Source organism: Rhodnius prolixus, unplaced genomic scaffold, assembly GCF_049639745.1.
Source record: "Rhodnius prolixus isolate KJV_2025 unplaced genomic scaffold, Rpr scaffold_40, whole genome shotgun sequence".
Classification (NCBI taxonomy): domain Eukaryota; kingdom Metazoa; phylum Arthropoda; class Insecta; order Hemiptera; family Reduviidae; genus Rhodnius; species Rhodnius prolixus.
The window spans coordinates 14,359-30,793 of record NW_027411620.1 but is presented as its reverse complement, the minus strand read 5'-3'; the positions used below and the strand labels follow the sequence as shown (position 1 = coordinate 30,793).

The following is a 16,435-nucleotide window of genomic DNA, read 5'->3' as shown; positions in this document are numbered from 1 at the left end:
AACCAAATTAGTAATGAATATAAGAATTATGAAGAACAAAAGGAATCAACATTGTTGTCTGAAGAGAAAGAACAAGAGAAAGAAGATATATATAGTGAAAAGCAGGGAGGAGAAAATAAAGAAACAAGTGAAACTGAAACCATACAAATTGAAAGAGAAGATAAAGAAAAACAAAAAACAAACCAAGAAAATGAACAGAAAAAGGAAAACGAGCAGTATAGTCTGAGAGTCAGAAGGTTATTAAAGAAACCACCAGATTTGGAAAATTATCTATTAATTGGAGAATGTGAGAATTTAACTACATCAGAAGCTTTAATTAACCCAAATTGGAAACAAGCTATGCAAGAAGAAATCGATGCACTACATAAAAATAATACATGGCAAATTGTGGATCTACCAGAAGATAAAGTACGGTTAACAACTAAGTGGGTTTTTCGAAAGAAATACAAGAAAGATGGCACCATAGAGAAGCATAAAGCAAGGTTGGTTGTGCGAGGTTTTCAGCAGGTAAAAGGATTAGATTTTTAAGAAACATATGCCCCTGTTGCACAACATGATTCTATAAGATTTCTAATTGCTCATGCAGTAAAGAAAAAAATTTAAAATACTTCAGTTTGATATAAAAACGGCCTTCTTACGTGGAGAATTAGATGAAAAGATATATATTATACAACCCGAAAGTTTCGTTGAGAAATGTAATGAAAACAAAGTATGTCTACTAAAGAAAAGTCTTTATGGATTAAAACAAGCTCCAAGGAAATGGGGAGAAAAATTTAAATCTTTTCTTGAAACTAAAAATTTTAAAGCATTAAAGTCCGATTCATGCGTATTTCTTAACAAGTCATCAGGAATTATAATTGCTCTGTATGTAGATGATGGATTGGTAATAGGAGAAAATCTGTATGAAATGGAACAACTAATGTTGGAATTAAACAAAGCGTTTGAAGCTACCTGGGGAGAAGCTAATAAATACTTAGATATTGAAATAAAACAGCGGAAGGATGGATCAATTCTCATCAACCAGAGTCAATATACGAAGAAAATTCTTCATACTTTCAACATGAATTATGCAAACTCAACCTACACTCCGATGGAAACTTTGAAAAATACATCCGACACAATTGCTGAAGGGAAACCGTATCGTGAGCTGATAGGAAGCCTGTTGTATTTGTCAACTATGACTAGACCAGACATATCATTCGCAGTAAACTATCTCAATAGATATGTAGAGTCCAAGGTCAGAACATTGGCTTCAAGCAAAAAGGATATTAAGGTATCTCCATGGTACTATTAACTATGGTATCAACTACAATGGCGCAAGTGAATTAATCCTGTACAGCGATGCAGATTTTGCAGGCAGCGTGGAAGATCGAAGATCAACATCTGGATAAGTTTTGATGTATTCAGGAGGAGCAATATCGTGGGCCTCCAAAAAGCAGAAAACAGTGGCACTTTCGACTGCAAAAGCAGAGTTCGTCTCAGCAAGGGAAGCTATTCGAGATGTGTTATTTATAAAAAAAGTTCGGTTTAGAATTGGAAGCAGTGAATGATTTTCCTATACCACTATACGTAGACAATCAAAGCGCAATTTATATGATTAATCAAGAAGATGGAAAAGCGTCAAAACGTACTAAACATATTGACACCAAGTATCTTTTTATTAAGGAGAAACTAGGAGAAGTAATTGATATCGAACACATCAGTACAGATGAACAACTTGGAGATTTATTGACCAAGCCACTTCAAAGAAGAAAATTCGAATACTTTAGAAGTTGCTTAGGAATAAGTGAATAAAGTCATTTTAAAGAATAATTAAAATTTAGGAGGAGTGTTAAAGGGAAATTTTAATGTTAGAGGGAAATTTTAGTAATTGCCGCCAGAACATAGCGTCGGTAACATGGTGTCGGTAACATCTTATTCTCAGTGAAAATTGTAACGTGTACTATATTATTTTGTATTGTGCCCTTTTATGTGTTTAGTGTTTTGCTTAAATAAAGTCTTAAGAATTTATAACGTGTCTTCTCAATTTAAGAACCATTCTATCATCAATTCTATCAGTTAAATAAACTATTAACCTTCAAAGTTAAAATTACAGAAATTAATGTAAGCTTTAGCATGTTGCTACTTCAGAATTGCAGTCTGATATCATTTTAATGACTATAAAGCCTAGTAAAGGATTTTAACAATCATAAATAAATTTACAATTTACCGCCTATATTTCAGCCACCTTACTTTATGAATAAATGACTATTCTCAACCAACCACAAAGACATTGGGACCCTTTATTTTTTACTAGGGCCTGAGCTGGAATATTAGGAACATCATTAAGTTGAATTATTCGTATTGAACTAGGACAACCAGGACCATTTATTGGAGATGATCAAATTTACAATGTAATCGTAACAGCACATGCCTTCGTCATAATCTTCTTCATAGTCATACCAATTATAATTGGAGGATTTGGAAACTGATTAGTCCCATTAATAATTGGAGCTCCTGACATAGCATTCCCACGAATAAATAATATAAGATTATGATTATTGCCCCCATCCCTTACCTTACTATTGGCATCAAGTCTCGTTGAAAGAGGGGCCGGAACCGGATGAACAGTATATCCCCCATTATCAAGAAATATCGCCCATTCAGTAGATTTAGCAATTTTCTCACTTCACCTAGCAGGAGTGTCTTCCATTCTAGGGGTAGTAAACTTTATTTCAACAGTTATTAATATACGACCAGCAGGAATGACCCCCGAACGAATTCCTTTATTTGTTTGATCCGTAGGTATTACAGCCCTCCTATTATTATTAAGACTGCCTGTATTAGCAGGAGAAATTACTATATTATTAACTGATCGAAATTTTAATACCTCTCTTTGATCCAGCAGGAGGAGGAGATCCGATTCTTTACCAGCACTTATTTTGATTCTTTGGACATCCAGACGTATACATTTTAATTCTTCCTGGATTTGGGCTAATCTCGCACATCCTCGCCATAGAAACAGGTAAAAACGAAGAATTCGGATCCCTCGGAATAATTTACGCAATACTAGCCATTGGACTCCTCGGATTCATCGTCCGAGCTCACCACATATTTACCGTAGGCATAGACGTAGATACACGAGCGTACTTTACATCAGCCACTATAATTATTGCAGTACCCACAGGAATTAAAATTTTTAGATGACTAGCCACCCTGCATGGAAGAATGCTAACCTACTCCCCAAGAATTATATGAGCACTCGGATTTGTATTTCTATTCACTATCGGCGGAATAACAGGAATAGTTCTAGGAAATTCAAGAATTGATATTATCCTACACGATACTTATTACGTAGTAGCACACTTCCATTAAGTTTTATCAATAGGAGCTGTATTTGCAATTATAAGAGGATTTATTCAATGATACCCCCTATTTACAGGACTAACACTAAACCCATTATGACTAAAAATTCAATTCATAATTATATTTATTGGAGTAAATTTAACCTTCTTCCCACAGCACTTCCTCGGATTAAGAGGGATGCCACGCCGATACTCAGATTACCCAGATCCCTTTGTTGAAATATTTCTTCGCTAGGAAGAACCATTTCATTTATCGGAATCATCTTACTACTATTCATTATCTGAGAAAGAATAATTTCAAAACGACAAATCCTGTTCCAACAAAGACTAGCTATAAGCACTGAATGACTTCAAAAATATCCCCCAGCTAAACACTGTTACTCTGAAATCCCAATCATTAACTCTTAATTTGATGTGGCAGAAAAAGTGCTATGAACTTAATCTTTTTTATAATTATGATTACAAGGGCTGTGATTGATCTTGATGTAATTATTGCTTGGATGACTAATCATTTTGGTAAAAATCCGATAAATAGGGGCATCCCCCTAATCTTAAGAATAGGTGAAAATTATACATCTTTCGGAAGACGAATTGCTTTTAGATCTGTAAAGGACAGGAATAAACGAAATTAAATTTATTTCAAGGCTTATTTATATTCCTAACCATCCCTCGGATCTAATAACAATTATAATTCTGAAAGTTATAATGAGTAAGAAAAATATTTTTTTTACATTAAAAATTAAAAAGAAGAAGATTTTACTTCTATGATCAGGGTATGAACCTGGAAGCTTATTTAACTTATCTTTTTATATTTTGGTGTATGATGCACAGAACGTTTTGGGCTTTCGGGGTATAGTTTAATTCTATAAAATGTAATAGTGGTATGAATCATACATGTTTTATTCTAGCAAAATAATCCTTTTTAGTCAGGCACCCTATCATATATGATCCCCCAGTTTTTTTTTAATTTATTAAAAACTGGGGTTTGGGATTTTATTATTGTTTAATAATAAAATGAGCATTGGTACATTAAATGTTAATGTCGTTTTTAATTAGGGGCGTATTTTGTTATTTTTTTTTTTATTTGTTTAAGTGGGATTTTTTAATTTTTTTTTTATGGGAAGATTATTTTATTTTTGTTTTTGTCTTAAATTGGTTTTTTCGATACCTGTTTGTCTTGGAATTATTTAATTGTTGATTGGTTGGGGATTCCGGGTTTTATCGTGGGCGCTAAATGGCTTGGAGGGTATTTTTAGGTACCGAGAGATTCCTTCTTAAAATACAAATATTCTTTTTATGGAAGAATCCCATTATTATGATGTGTCTATTTTTGTACTTATCTATCTTGGAATTATTTAATTGTTGATTGGTTGGTGATTCCGGGTTTAATCGTGGGCCTTTTCAGGACCACCAAGTCACGTGTACCTTCGAGCGGTGAAGAAAAAATAGCTTGTATACTGTACTACATCCCTCGGCCACATAAGTATACAACAGTATTAAATAGCTCTTCTCTCACTAAGGGAGTCAACGTGAGAAAAGAATTTAATAATACAGATATTAATATTAAAATAGAACCTAAACTTTGAGTTAAGAAGTAAATTATACATCTTTCGGAAGACGAATTGCTTTTAGATCTGTAAAGGACAGGAATAAATGAAATTAAATTTATTTCAAGGCTTATTCATATTCCTAACCATCTCTCGGATCTAATAACAATTATAATTCTGAAAGTAATAATGTGTAAGAAAAATATTTTTCTTATATTAAAAATTAAAAAGAAGAAAATTTTACTTCTATGATCAGGGTATGAACCTGGTAGCTTATTTAGCTTATCTTTTTATATTTTGGTGTATGATGCACAGAAAGTTTTGGGCTTTCGGGGTATAGTTTAATTCTATAAAATGTAATAGTGGTATGAATCATACATGTTTTATTCTAGCAAAATAATCCTTTTTAGTCAGGCACCCTATCATATACGAGGGTCGTTTGAAAAGTCCGTGCAAAGTCAGAGAGATAGCACTACTGGCGCGTATCGAGGTTATGTTTAGTTAGTAGCATCTCTTGGAAGAACACACACCAAGTTTCAGCCAGATCGGTCTATTTCTTTGTGTTTGGCATTCGTTTGAATCGAGGAAGTCGAGTGATTTTCAAAAAATGGACGAAAAAGAATTTCGTGTGTTGATTAAACACTACTTTATGAAAGGCAAAACGCCTCAGGAGATTAAAGAGAAGCTTGATAAACATTATGGTGACTCTGCACCTTCGATTAGAACAGTTTATAAGTGGTTTCAAAATTTTCGGAGTGGCCATATGGGCACAAGTGACGCTGAACGTTCTGGACGCCCTGTTGAGGTTACTACTCCAGAAATCATTGATAAAATCCATGATATGTTGATGGATGACAGAAGAGTGAAGGTGCGTGAGATTGCTAGTGCTGAGAGCATCTCGAATGAACGGGTACATAATATTTTGCATCAACATTTGGACATGACAAAGCTATCCGCAAGATGGGTGCCGCGATTGCTCACGCTTGACCAAAAACGAAATCGTGTGAAGTGTTGCAAGGACGGTTTACAGCTGTTCCAGAAGAATCCGCAGGACTTTAAGCGTCGTTTCGTCACTGTGGATGAAACATGGATACATCACTACACTCCTGAGACCAAAGAACAATCTAAACAATGGGTTACCAAGGGGCAATCTGCGCCAAAAAAGGCGAAGACCGTTCCTTCGGCCGGAAAGATTATGGCGACTGTCTTTTGGGATTCGCAAGGAATAATCCTCATCGACTATCTGGAAAAGGGTAAAACTATTACAGGTGCATATTATTCATCGTTATTGGACCGTTTGAAAACCGAGCTGCAAGAAAAACGCCCACGATTGGCCGACAAAAAAGTCCTTTTCCAACACAACAACGCACCAGCTCACACCTCAGCAGTTGTGGTCGCAAAATTAATGGAAATACGGTTCCAACTCGTTTCACATCCCCCCTATTCTCCAGACTTGGCTCCCTCGGACTACTATTTGTTCCCCAATTTGAAGAAATGGCTGGCGGGAAAAAGATTTTATTCAAACGAGGAGGTGATTGCAGAAACGAATGGCTATTTTTCAGACTTGGACAAATCCTATTATTCGGAAGGGATCAACAAACTAGAGCAGCGTTGGACGAAGTGTATAAGCCTAAAAGGAGACTATGTTGAAAAATAAAAAAGGTTTACCCCAAAAAATTAAGTAGTTTTTATTTTTGCACGGACTTTTCAAACGACCCTCGTATGATCCCTTCAGTTTTTTTTTAATTTATTAAAAACTGGGGTTTGGGATTTTATTATTGTTTAATAATAAAATGAGCATTGGTACATTAAATTTTAATGTCGTTTTTAATTAGGGGCGTATTTTGTATTTTTTTTTTTTTATTTGTTTGGGTGGGATTTTTTAATTTTTTTTTATGGGAAGATTATTTTTGTTATTGTCTTAAATTGGTTTTTTCGATACCTGTTTGTCTTGGAATTATTTAATTGTTGATTGGTTGGTGTTCCGGGTTTTATCGTGGGCGCTAAATGGCTTGGAGGTTATTTATAGGTACCGAGAGCTTATTTTTGGGCATGCAAAAAGAATTCATCTATTAAATTTATTATTTTTATAATTATGGGCGTATTTTATTTCTTAAGGTACCGAGGTTTTAAATTATGCAGTATAAAATGTAAAAAATTAATTTTTATTTTATTGGAGCATTTTATGATGACTTATAGTCACATTTATTAATTAATTTTGGTATGCTCTATGGGAATTACGTAAGTTTTCTTATTTAATCTTTATATTTATCCCCTTAACAAAAACTTACAGTTTAAAAAGTTAAGTATAAGGGTTGATTTAAACGCCAAAAGGTACACAAATCAGCAAGTACCCCACATTTAATTAATACTTCATTGATATTATTTAAATAATTTTACCGCATTAATTTTTATTATTATTTTTTAATAATTTATTAGATGTCACATACCCTTATGCTGGCCATTTTCATCTATTTATTTATTTTTATTCTTTTGATTCATTCTTTGATTATAGTAATTGTTATTCTCAATGAAGGTGTTTTTCCCACAATGTTGTATATATGTAATATAAAATAAATAAGATATGCATATTTTTAGGACAGCTAATTATTCCAGTATTTTACTATAAGTAAAATTAGTGGGACTAAATTAAATTACAATTGAGAAATGAATAATTATTGTTGAATAATTTACTTGTTATTAACTGTGTGTTATTTGTGCTCACGAATATTTCGGTAAGACGAATTCAAGACTGAAATATTGTTTTAAATACTCCGTGATTCAAATTTAAACAGTGCCCAACTCTAACTTTGTCTTTTTCTACTTTAACATGCATGTGTATGTGACTACTCAGAATAATTTATAACTCATTTTATCATAATTATAACCAAATAATATTATGAATGAACTGGCCAGCATAACGGTCTGTGACATCTAATAAATTCTTAAAAAAAAATACTGAAAATTAATGCAGTAAAATTACTTAAATAATATCAATGAAGTATTAATTAAATATTGGGTACTGGCTGATTTGTGTACCTTTCGGCGTTTAAATCAGCCCTTATAGTTACCTTTTTAAACTGTAAGTTTTTGTTAAGGAGATTCTTCTACCTTTTGGATAGATTTTCTTTTTTGTCTATTTTGCAAAGTTACATATCTGCTTTACAAATTTTTTAAAATTTGCAAAAAGCAATTCTATAATTATAACCTGATAAGGTGTTAAATCGGGACCGTAACTTCCACTGGAGAAATCTTTTTAAAGAATGATTATAGTTGCGGTCCCCAAACCATCCTCAATAACTTTTTTTTTTTAGAAAGCGTTTTGAATAAAATAGGAAGGTATTTGTACGTAAATAGTAAAATTAAACTGCGATTTTAGTATTTCCTTTTAAGAGGAGCAAGAAAAATAAACTGCAATTACAGTACTTCTCCCTAAAAGGCAAAGATTTTGTATCGAACGACAATTCATTGATGTAAATCGGTTCACTCATTGATAATTGTAACGATTGTAGTACTCCCCTTTAGTAGGTGTAGGAGCATGATGGCACTACACAGCCACGTAGAGGAGCTTTAATCACTTCTTCGTGCTAAATTTTATCAAAATCGGACTGGGTTATAGAAATATTGGTAATAATAGTTTTAGAAACGGCTTTATTTGGGTGGGGCAAACTCCCCTCCTTATGAGGCAAAGCGACGAGACTTTTAAAGTGCTAATCTGTACAAAATTTCGATTCAAATGACACTTCATTCATAAAAATAGGTTCACGTGTCGATAATTTGAAACGATTGCTATACTTCCCCTTAACAAGTGTAAGAGCAGATTGTCGCTTTATTGTTACGTAGGGGAGCCCTAACCCTATCATCCTACCAAATTTTATCAAAATCGGGCAATGATTTACAGAGTAATTAGTAATAATAATTTTGGAGGGGGCCTTACATAAAGAGGGCTAACGTCTGCTCCATTCGATGTACAGCGTCGAGACTCCAAAAGGCACATCTACATAAAATTCTGAATCGAATGACACCTCATTCATGAAAATCGGTTCACGCGTCTAGGCGCTACGTTGTTTACAAAAAAGGTAACAACAACAACAACAACAAGAACAAGAACATTTTTTAAAAAAGCCGTTTTTGCTCATTTTCGGCAACTTTTTTCTCGAAATCTATTAGATCTGGGTTGTTGCAAAAAAAAATACAGTTATAAAGGAGGATTTGCCCTATAATTTTAAGAAAATTTGGGAATTTTATCTTTTATAGAAAAAGAGAAAAAAATTGTCAATATTGGGTGTTTTTCAACGTTACGCTTTTTCATGCAGTTTTTGTCGATCAACCCGTATACAACTGTCCTACCGGACAGTTTTAATATGATTTTATATAACTGTAATCTATATCTAGATATAGAACCCCCCCCCCCCCCCCAATCATATCCGAGTATGATACTATTTAAGGGAGACAAGGTAGAACATAGCATATAGAAGTAGGGAGAGAAGGAGTCTATTGGTAAAGAGAACGTAGTTATTTGTAAATATTTCCTGAATTGGGGACACTCATGAATATATAATTCCTGAGATCTACGTATTGCACGGGCAGAACCTAGATATGGTTTCTACTTGGAGTAGAAACAAGAGGATATAACATTCAATTTAATCGTGAGAGATTTTGTGGTTGGAAATTAATGTTCTACGAGATAGAAACAATGTTATCTATAGATACAGCTTAACCATGTAAAATATTTAATAGTTAGTTACAATTTAATATCCCATCTATATATGTTACAGAGAAAGTGACGCCACCCGAAAGGGGGACGCCATGCCCCGCGTGGGGTGGCCGAGTGGGGTGAGGAATATCGATAATGTGCCACTTCTGTATATCTCCTTAACAAAAACTTACAGTTTAAAAAGTTAAGTATAAAGGTTGATTGAACGCCAAAAAGTACACAAATCAGCAAGTACCCAACATTTCATTTATACTTCATTGATACTATTTAAGTAATTTTACTGCATTAATTTTCATTCATATTTTTTAAACTTTATTAGATGTCACAGACCCTTATGCTGGCCATTTTCATCTACAAAATATTTGTTCAAGTAGCACTGTAGATTGACTATAATATCTATTTATCTATAATAATCAAACAATTAATTACAGGTTAGAAAGAAAAACGTTATCTAATATATAAAATTCTCGTGTCACGGTGTTCGAACTTGAACTCCTCCGAAACGGCTCGATCGATTTTTGTGATCCTTAGCGTGATTGTCGGCCAGGGTGGAGAATCGGCCAACATCTATTTTTCATCCCCCTAAATGTTAAGGGTAGTCCACCCCTAAATTTTTTGTTTTATTTTTTAGGCAAAATTTTTTGTTTTTATTATTTTATGACACATCATACAAAAATACATACAACCCTAAATTTTTACCCCTCTACGATCAACCCTTATATTTTATTTGTTAATTATAAACTTTAATTTTTTGGCAAATTTTTTTTTTTATTTTTTGATGACTTACAATAAAAAATCTGGAAAATGGCGGACAATCTTTCATTAAAACTACCAACAACGCAGGCATCGACATTGACAATCGTTGGGTGGTACCATATTCTCCTCTGCTGAGCAAAACCTTTAATGCTCATATAAATGTTGAGTCATGCAGTTCGGTGAAGAGTATCAAATATATTTGCAAGTATGTGAATAAAGGAAGTGATATGGCTGTATTTCGGATTGAAAATAATAATGTTCATTCTCCTCCGTTGAATCAAAATGATGAAATCACGAATTACCAAATTGGCCGGTATATCAGTTCCAATGAAGCTGTCTGGCGTATTTTCGGTTTCCCAATTCATGAACGGGATCCAGCAGTTATCCATTTAGCTGTCCATCTTGAAAACGGCCAGCGCTTGATCATGCTATAAATCCACCGAAAACTACGCTCACCGAATTTTTTGAATTGTGCAATCGTGCGGATGCTTTTGGTGCCTTCGCACAAACACTGCTCTATTCTGAAGTTCCGCGGTATTTTACATGGGCTCAATCGAAAAAATGGATACCCCGCAAGCAAGGGATACCAGTTGATGCGTGCCCCGGTTTATTCAAATCAAATAGTTTGGGTCGTGTATATACCGTCAATCCAAGGCAGACTGAGTGCTTTTATCTGCGACTATTGTTGGTTAATGTCACCGGACCATTGTCATTTCAACATATACGGAAGGGAGATGGACAACAGTATCCTACGTATAAAGATGCATGCCTTGCTCTAGGCTTGCTAGAAGACGACAATCATTGGGACAGCATGCTTGCTGAAGCAGCATTAAACTGCACAGGAACACAAATTCGTCTACTATTTGCTATAGTACTGACTACATGTTTCCCGGCCAGAGCACAAATGTTGTGGGATAATCACAAAGATTCAATGACTGATGATATATTGTATCGACATCGTACAAGGTGCAACGATCTAACAATATCATTCAGTGAAGCAATGTACAATGAAGCATTGATTGCTATCGAGGATCTTTGCATTGCTATTGCGAATTTACCAATCAGTCATTTCGGTATGGGCTCACCGAATCGAAGTGCATCTGATTTACTCAACACAGATATGAATCGTGAACTACAGTACGATACTGTACAAATGGCGAGCATTGTTAGCCGCAATGTTCCACTACTTAATGATGAACAAAAAATTATCTACGACCGTATCATGCTGGGAGTTTCGGCAGGACAAGGAGGATTCTTTTTTTTAGATGCACCAGGTGGGACTGGCAAAACATTTCTTATTTCGCTACTTCTTGCCGAGATACGATCAAAAAATGGCATCGCATTGGCCGTTGCATCTTCTGGCATTGCAGCAACTTTATTAGATGGAGGCAGAACAGCTCATTCAGCATTTAAGCTGCCGTTAAACATTAAAAATAATCCAGATGCAGTGTGCAACATAAAAAAACAATCGTCTATGGCCACAGTGCTGAAACAATGTAAAATTATTATCTGTGATGAATGCACTATGGCACACAAACATTCGCTTGAGGCATTGGATAGGACATTAAAGGATATAAAAAACAACGATAAACTATTTGGCGGCACTTTGTTACTCCTTTCAGGTGATTTCAGACAAACACTTCCCGTTATTCCGCGTTCAACCTACGCTGATGAAATCAACGCGTGCTTAAAATCATCGCGACTATGGCGTAATGTTGAAAAAGTACAACTGACGGTGAACATGCGCGTTCAAATGCTTCAGGATCCATCCGCCGAAACTTTCTCTAAACCACTGTTAGATATTGGCGATGGGAAAGTTGCTGTACATGAAAATACTGGATGCATAAAATTACAGACGGACTTCTGCACAATCATCGACTCGCAAAATAGTCTCATCGATCACATATTTCCCGACGAACACACACAATATGCAAATCATAAGTGGCTGGCAGAAAGAGCGATCTTGGCAGCTAAAAATGTGGACGTCAATGGGTTAAATTTAAAGATACAACAGCTGTTGCCTGGGGACTTGGTGTCATATAAATCTATCGATGCAGTTTGCGATACCAACGAGACTGTGAATTATCCAATTGAGTTCTTAAATTCATTGGATTTGCCAGGCATGCCACCACATCATTTACAATTGAAGGTTGGATCTCCGATTATTCTACTTCGAAACTTAAACCCACCACGGCTATGTAATGGCACACGATTAGTCATTAAAAAATTAATGAAAAACGTTATTGAAGGCATCATCTTGAATGGCAAGTTTCAAGGCGAAAATGTGTTGCTGCCACGAATCCCTATGATTCCTACAGATGTTCCAATTGAATTCAAACGCACTCAATTCACAATTAGATTGGCATTCGCTATGACAATCAATAAGTCACAAGGACAAACATTGTCTGTATGTGGCTTAGATTTGGAAACACCGTGCTTCTCCCACGGACAACTATATGTGCGATGTTCTCGCGTGGGAAAACCATCCAGTTTGTTTGTGTTGGCTAAAGACGGACTAACCAAAAATATTGTACACTCTATTGCGCTAAGAGATTAATTTTTTTTTTTTTCAACTGCCATAATTGATAGTAAAAATATAAATATTTATTTTTGATGTTTAGATAGCTATCAAAGACTGTTGTTTAAAATGTATTCGTTACTCTAATAAAGATTTATTTATTAACCTAAATAAAACATACTTTTATTCTTTATAATGCATTCGATTATAAATACTTCCCCGCACACTTATAGTAGATAATTATTTTTATTTAACTATAAAAATGTTTCCTAGAAATAACATACATGGCAAAACAACGTTTGCCGGGTCAGCTAGTTTAACTATAAAAATGTTTCCTAGAAATAACATACATGGCAAAACAACGTTTGCCGGGTCAGCTAGTACACAATAAAAAAAAAATATGAGGCTAAAAAATTCAAATACTTTTTTTTTAAAAATGCTCACACCAACATATATTAATGATTTTGTTTATTTTATTTATTTATTTGTATTTTTAAATAAAAATCGTCGGTTTAAGTTCATTCTTCGATTAAAATAATTGTAATTTTATGTAGTAGTCAAACGTTTATAATAATAGGTAATAAATAAATCTGGCTTTATCGTAAATAATATAGTTTTCTTCAATTACATTCTCAATCTAGATTTTCTTCCCACAATGTTGTATATGTGTAATGTAAAAAAAATCAGATATGCTTATTTTTAGGACAGCTAATTATTCCAGTATTTTACTATAAGTAATATTAGGGGGACTAAATTAAATTACAATTGAGAAATGAATAATTATTGTTGAATAATCTACTTGTTATTAACTGTGTGTTATTTGTGCTCACGAATATTTCGGTAAGACGAATTCAAGACTGAAATATTGTTTTAAATCCATAAATATTGATTCAAATTTAAACAGTAGCCGACTGTTAGTCTTTTTCTACTTTAACATGCATATATATGTGACTAGTCAAAATAAATGGCATAGTAAAGATAAATCAGAAGAATAATTTGGAATAGAGTTAAAAAAAAGTAAGTAGTAGGGAAATGGGGATTCTGACACACCTAAAATGTGCACCTTTTTTGTGCAAGATGGCCGCCATCGCCACTCCGCCCAATTCTGCCCCCACCCCTCTTTATTGGCCAATCATCGATTTCGACGAGGGTTTAAGCCACGCCCTCTTCTTATTGACCAATCTTCACACCTAGAATGTGCAAAATGGCCGCCCTCCCAGGCAATCATCGATTTCGACGACATCACCTTTACCCCCACACATCCTTATTGACTAATCATCGAATTGGAAGAGGGTTTAAGCCACGCCCCCTCCTTATTGACCAATCATCGACGCGCCTAAAATGTGCAAGATGGCTGCCTCGACCAATAATCGACACGCCTAAAATGTGCAAGATGGCTGCCCTTCCAGACAATCATCGATTTCGACGACATCACCTTTACCCCCACCCCTTCCTAATCGACCAATCAGCGAATTCGACGACACCCCTCGCCCCCACCATTCTTAATCGACCAATCAGGAAATTGGATGAGGGCTTTAAGCCACCCCCCTTAGTAATCCATTAATCAGCGAATTCGACGACACCACCTTCAACCCCCACCCAGCCATACTTCTATTACATGACACCTACCTTTACCCCACCTCTCAGTCGTCATATTCATTGGCCTATTAACCTCCTACAAGATGGCTTAACCGCTGTAGTACACAAGATGGCGGACCTCATACCAGCTGATAAAACATACTTCTACACCCTCGCCCATTGATAGACGGGAGGGTGCATTTTTGTTTTTTTTTATTTCGTACCTGAGATTCGATCCTACAACCTTCGTGATGGAAGACACTTCATCTTCACCAGTCGGTCACAGTAGCATGCTATATTTATGAACGATCTCTTCTTTAACCTCCACCCCCTCACCCACCGATGGGAAGGTTTTCTCAAGTGGGAGTCGATCCTACAACCTTCGTGCTTGGTGTTACGTCATCTTTACCAGTCGACCACATAGTCTCGCTTACTCTAGTTTTGAATGTTCTCTTATGTTTTACCTTGGATTTTTTTTTTTTTAATTCTAACACCCATCACTAATAATTTATTTTTTAATTTAAACAATCCCCACTATCACAAAAATATACAACTTTAACAAAAAAGGCTAACCTCATTATAGGTTATAATAAAATTATTTACTTACCCCTCCACCTGGACTGCTGCTGATGGCGCGACCTACACTCACTGAAAACTAAACGCAAACTAGCACTTGGGTTATCCTACCAGCTAGCTTCTAGCATTATCCCCCCACAACAATTACGTCACACTCTAACTAGCCAATAGAATTGCGTCTTTTTTTCCAAATGATTACCTCTCTGGACAGGTCTTTGTAACAAGCCCCCCTCCCTTCAACAGCTTTTATATTTTCTGTCAATTCATACATGTGCCAACAGCTGTTTTTTAAATAGGAAAATGATTTGTACTGCTAACTTAATCAACTGCGCATGCGTAAACTCCAATCAGAAGTGTGAGACCTTAATACAGAAGGCAATTGCACCCAAATACATATGCGCTGCATTTATTAATATTTTTGAAAAATTAAATAACAGAACTTATTATGCGCAACTTGTAGCAACTAATTAGCATATCTCTTATTATTTCTGTTTACTGTGTAGTCCCAATAGGAAGACTCATATTATTTCCGTTTTTATTGATTTGCCTGTATATGCTCCTACAAGTCTAGTCATGTAGTTAGTATATGCCTTTTTTCACTTTAATTATTTTATATTGTTATTATGAAGTTAAAAGTAAATTGAACTTTGAACTTAAAACCTTAATACAGAAGGCAGTAGCAATATCGATTATTCCTATCGATTACCACATCGTTATATGTATTGCTTAATATCGATACAATCTATAAGTAATATAAAATTTTATACTCAAACTCATATGCGCTGCACTTATTAATATTTTGAAAAAATAAAGAAAATAAGAACTTAATGACGCAACTTGTTACAACCTTAACTAATCACCATATCTCTTATTATTTCACATTACCAACCAAACAAACCTGTATGAACATGTCGTTACAGCCTGCTCAATAGGATGACTCATATTATTTCTGTTTACCAACCAAACAAACCTGTATGAACATGTCGTTACAGCCTGCTCAATAGGATGACTCATATTATTTCTGTTTACCAACCAAACAAACCTGTATGAACATGTCGTTATAGCCTGCTCAATAGGATGACTCATTTTATTTCCGTTTTTATTTAATCGTTAATTTGCCTGTAGATGCTCCAAGTCCGAACATATATAGCCATCACACTATCACATTTATCAACTTTGTTGTATAGGTAATAATATATTATACGCGTAAAAAGTAACAAAATTAAATGAATAAAAAATAAACTATGAAAAATTTCGCCTATTAAAAGAGGGAATTTTCTCTCTAAACACAAACTCGGACCTGTACTGAATAGTACGTGCAATTAGATTGTACCTAATTTGAAATTATAAGAGCTAAAACACATCGAAAAGTGAAAAATGTGGATATTTAGAAACATAA

At 34.7% G+C, this 16,435-nt stretch overlaps 1 protein-coding gene across 1 annotated transcript; it reads left to right on the top strand.

Moving 5' to 3' along the window:
* The first annotated feature begins 339 nt into the window (after nt 1-339).
* On the top strand, nt 340-12,921 carry LOC141457622 (uncharacterized). Its single transcript, XM_074134823.1, has 5 exons — nt 340-507; nt 614-695; nt 807-1,284; nt 10,540-10,706; nt 10,781-12,921. The coding sequence occupies exons 1-5, from the start codon at nt 340-342 to the stop codon at nt 12,919-12,921; spliced, it is 3,036 nt and encodes a 1,011-aa protein (XP_073990924.1).
* The last annotated feature ends 3,514 nt before the right edge of the window (nt 12,922-16,435 follow it).

Coding starts and splice junctions, on each gene's coding strand:
- LOC141457622 (XM_074134823.1), top strand. CDS start 340: ATGCAAGAAGAAATCGATGCACTACATAAAAATAATACATGGCAAATT. Junction 508..613: donor TTGTGCGAGGTTTTCAGCAG/GTAAAAGGATTA, acceptor AAAATACTTCAG/TTTGATATAAAAACGGCCTT. Junction 696..806: donor CGAAAGTTTCGTTGAGAAAT/GTAATGAAAACA, acceptor AAAATTTTAAAG/CATTAAAGTCCGATTCATGC.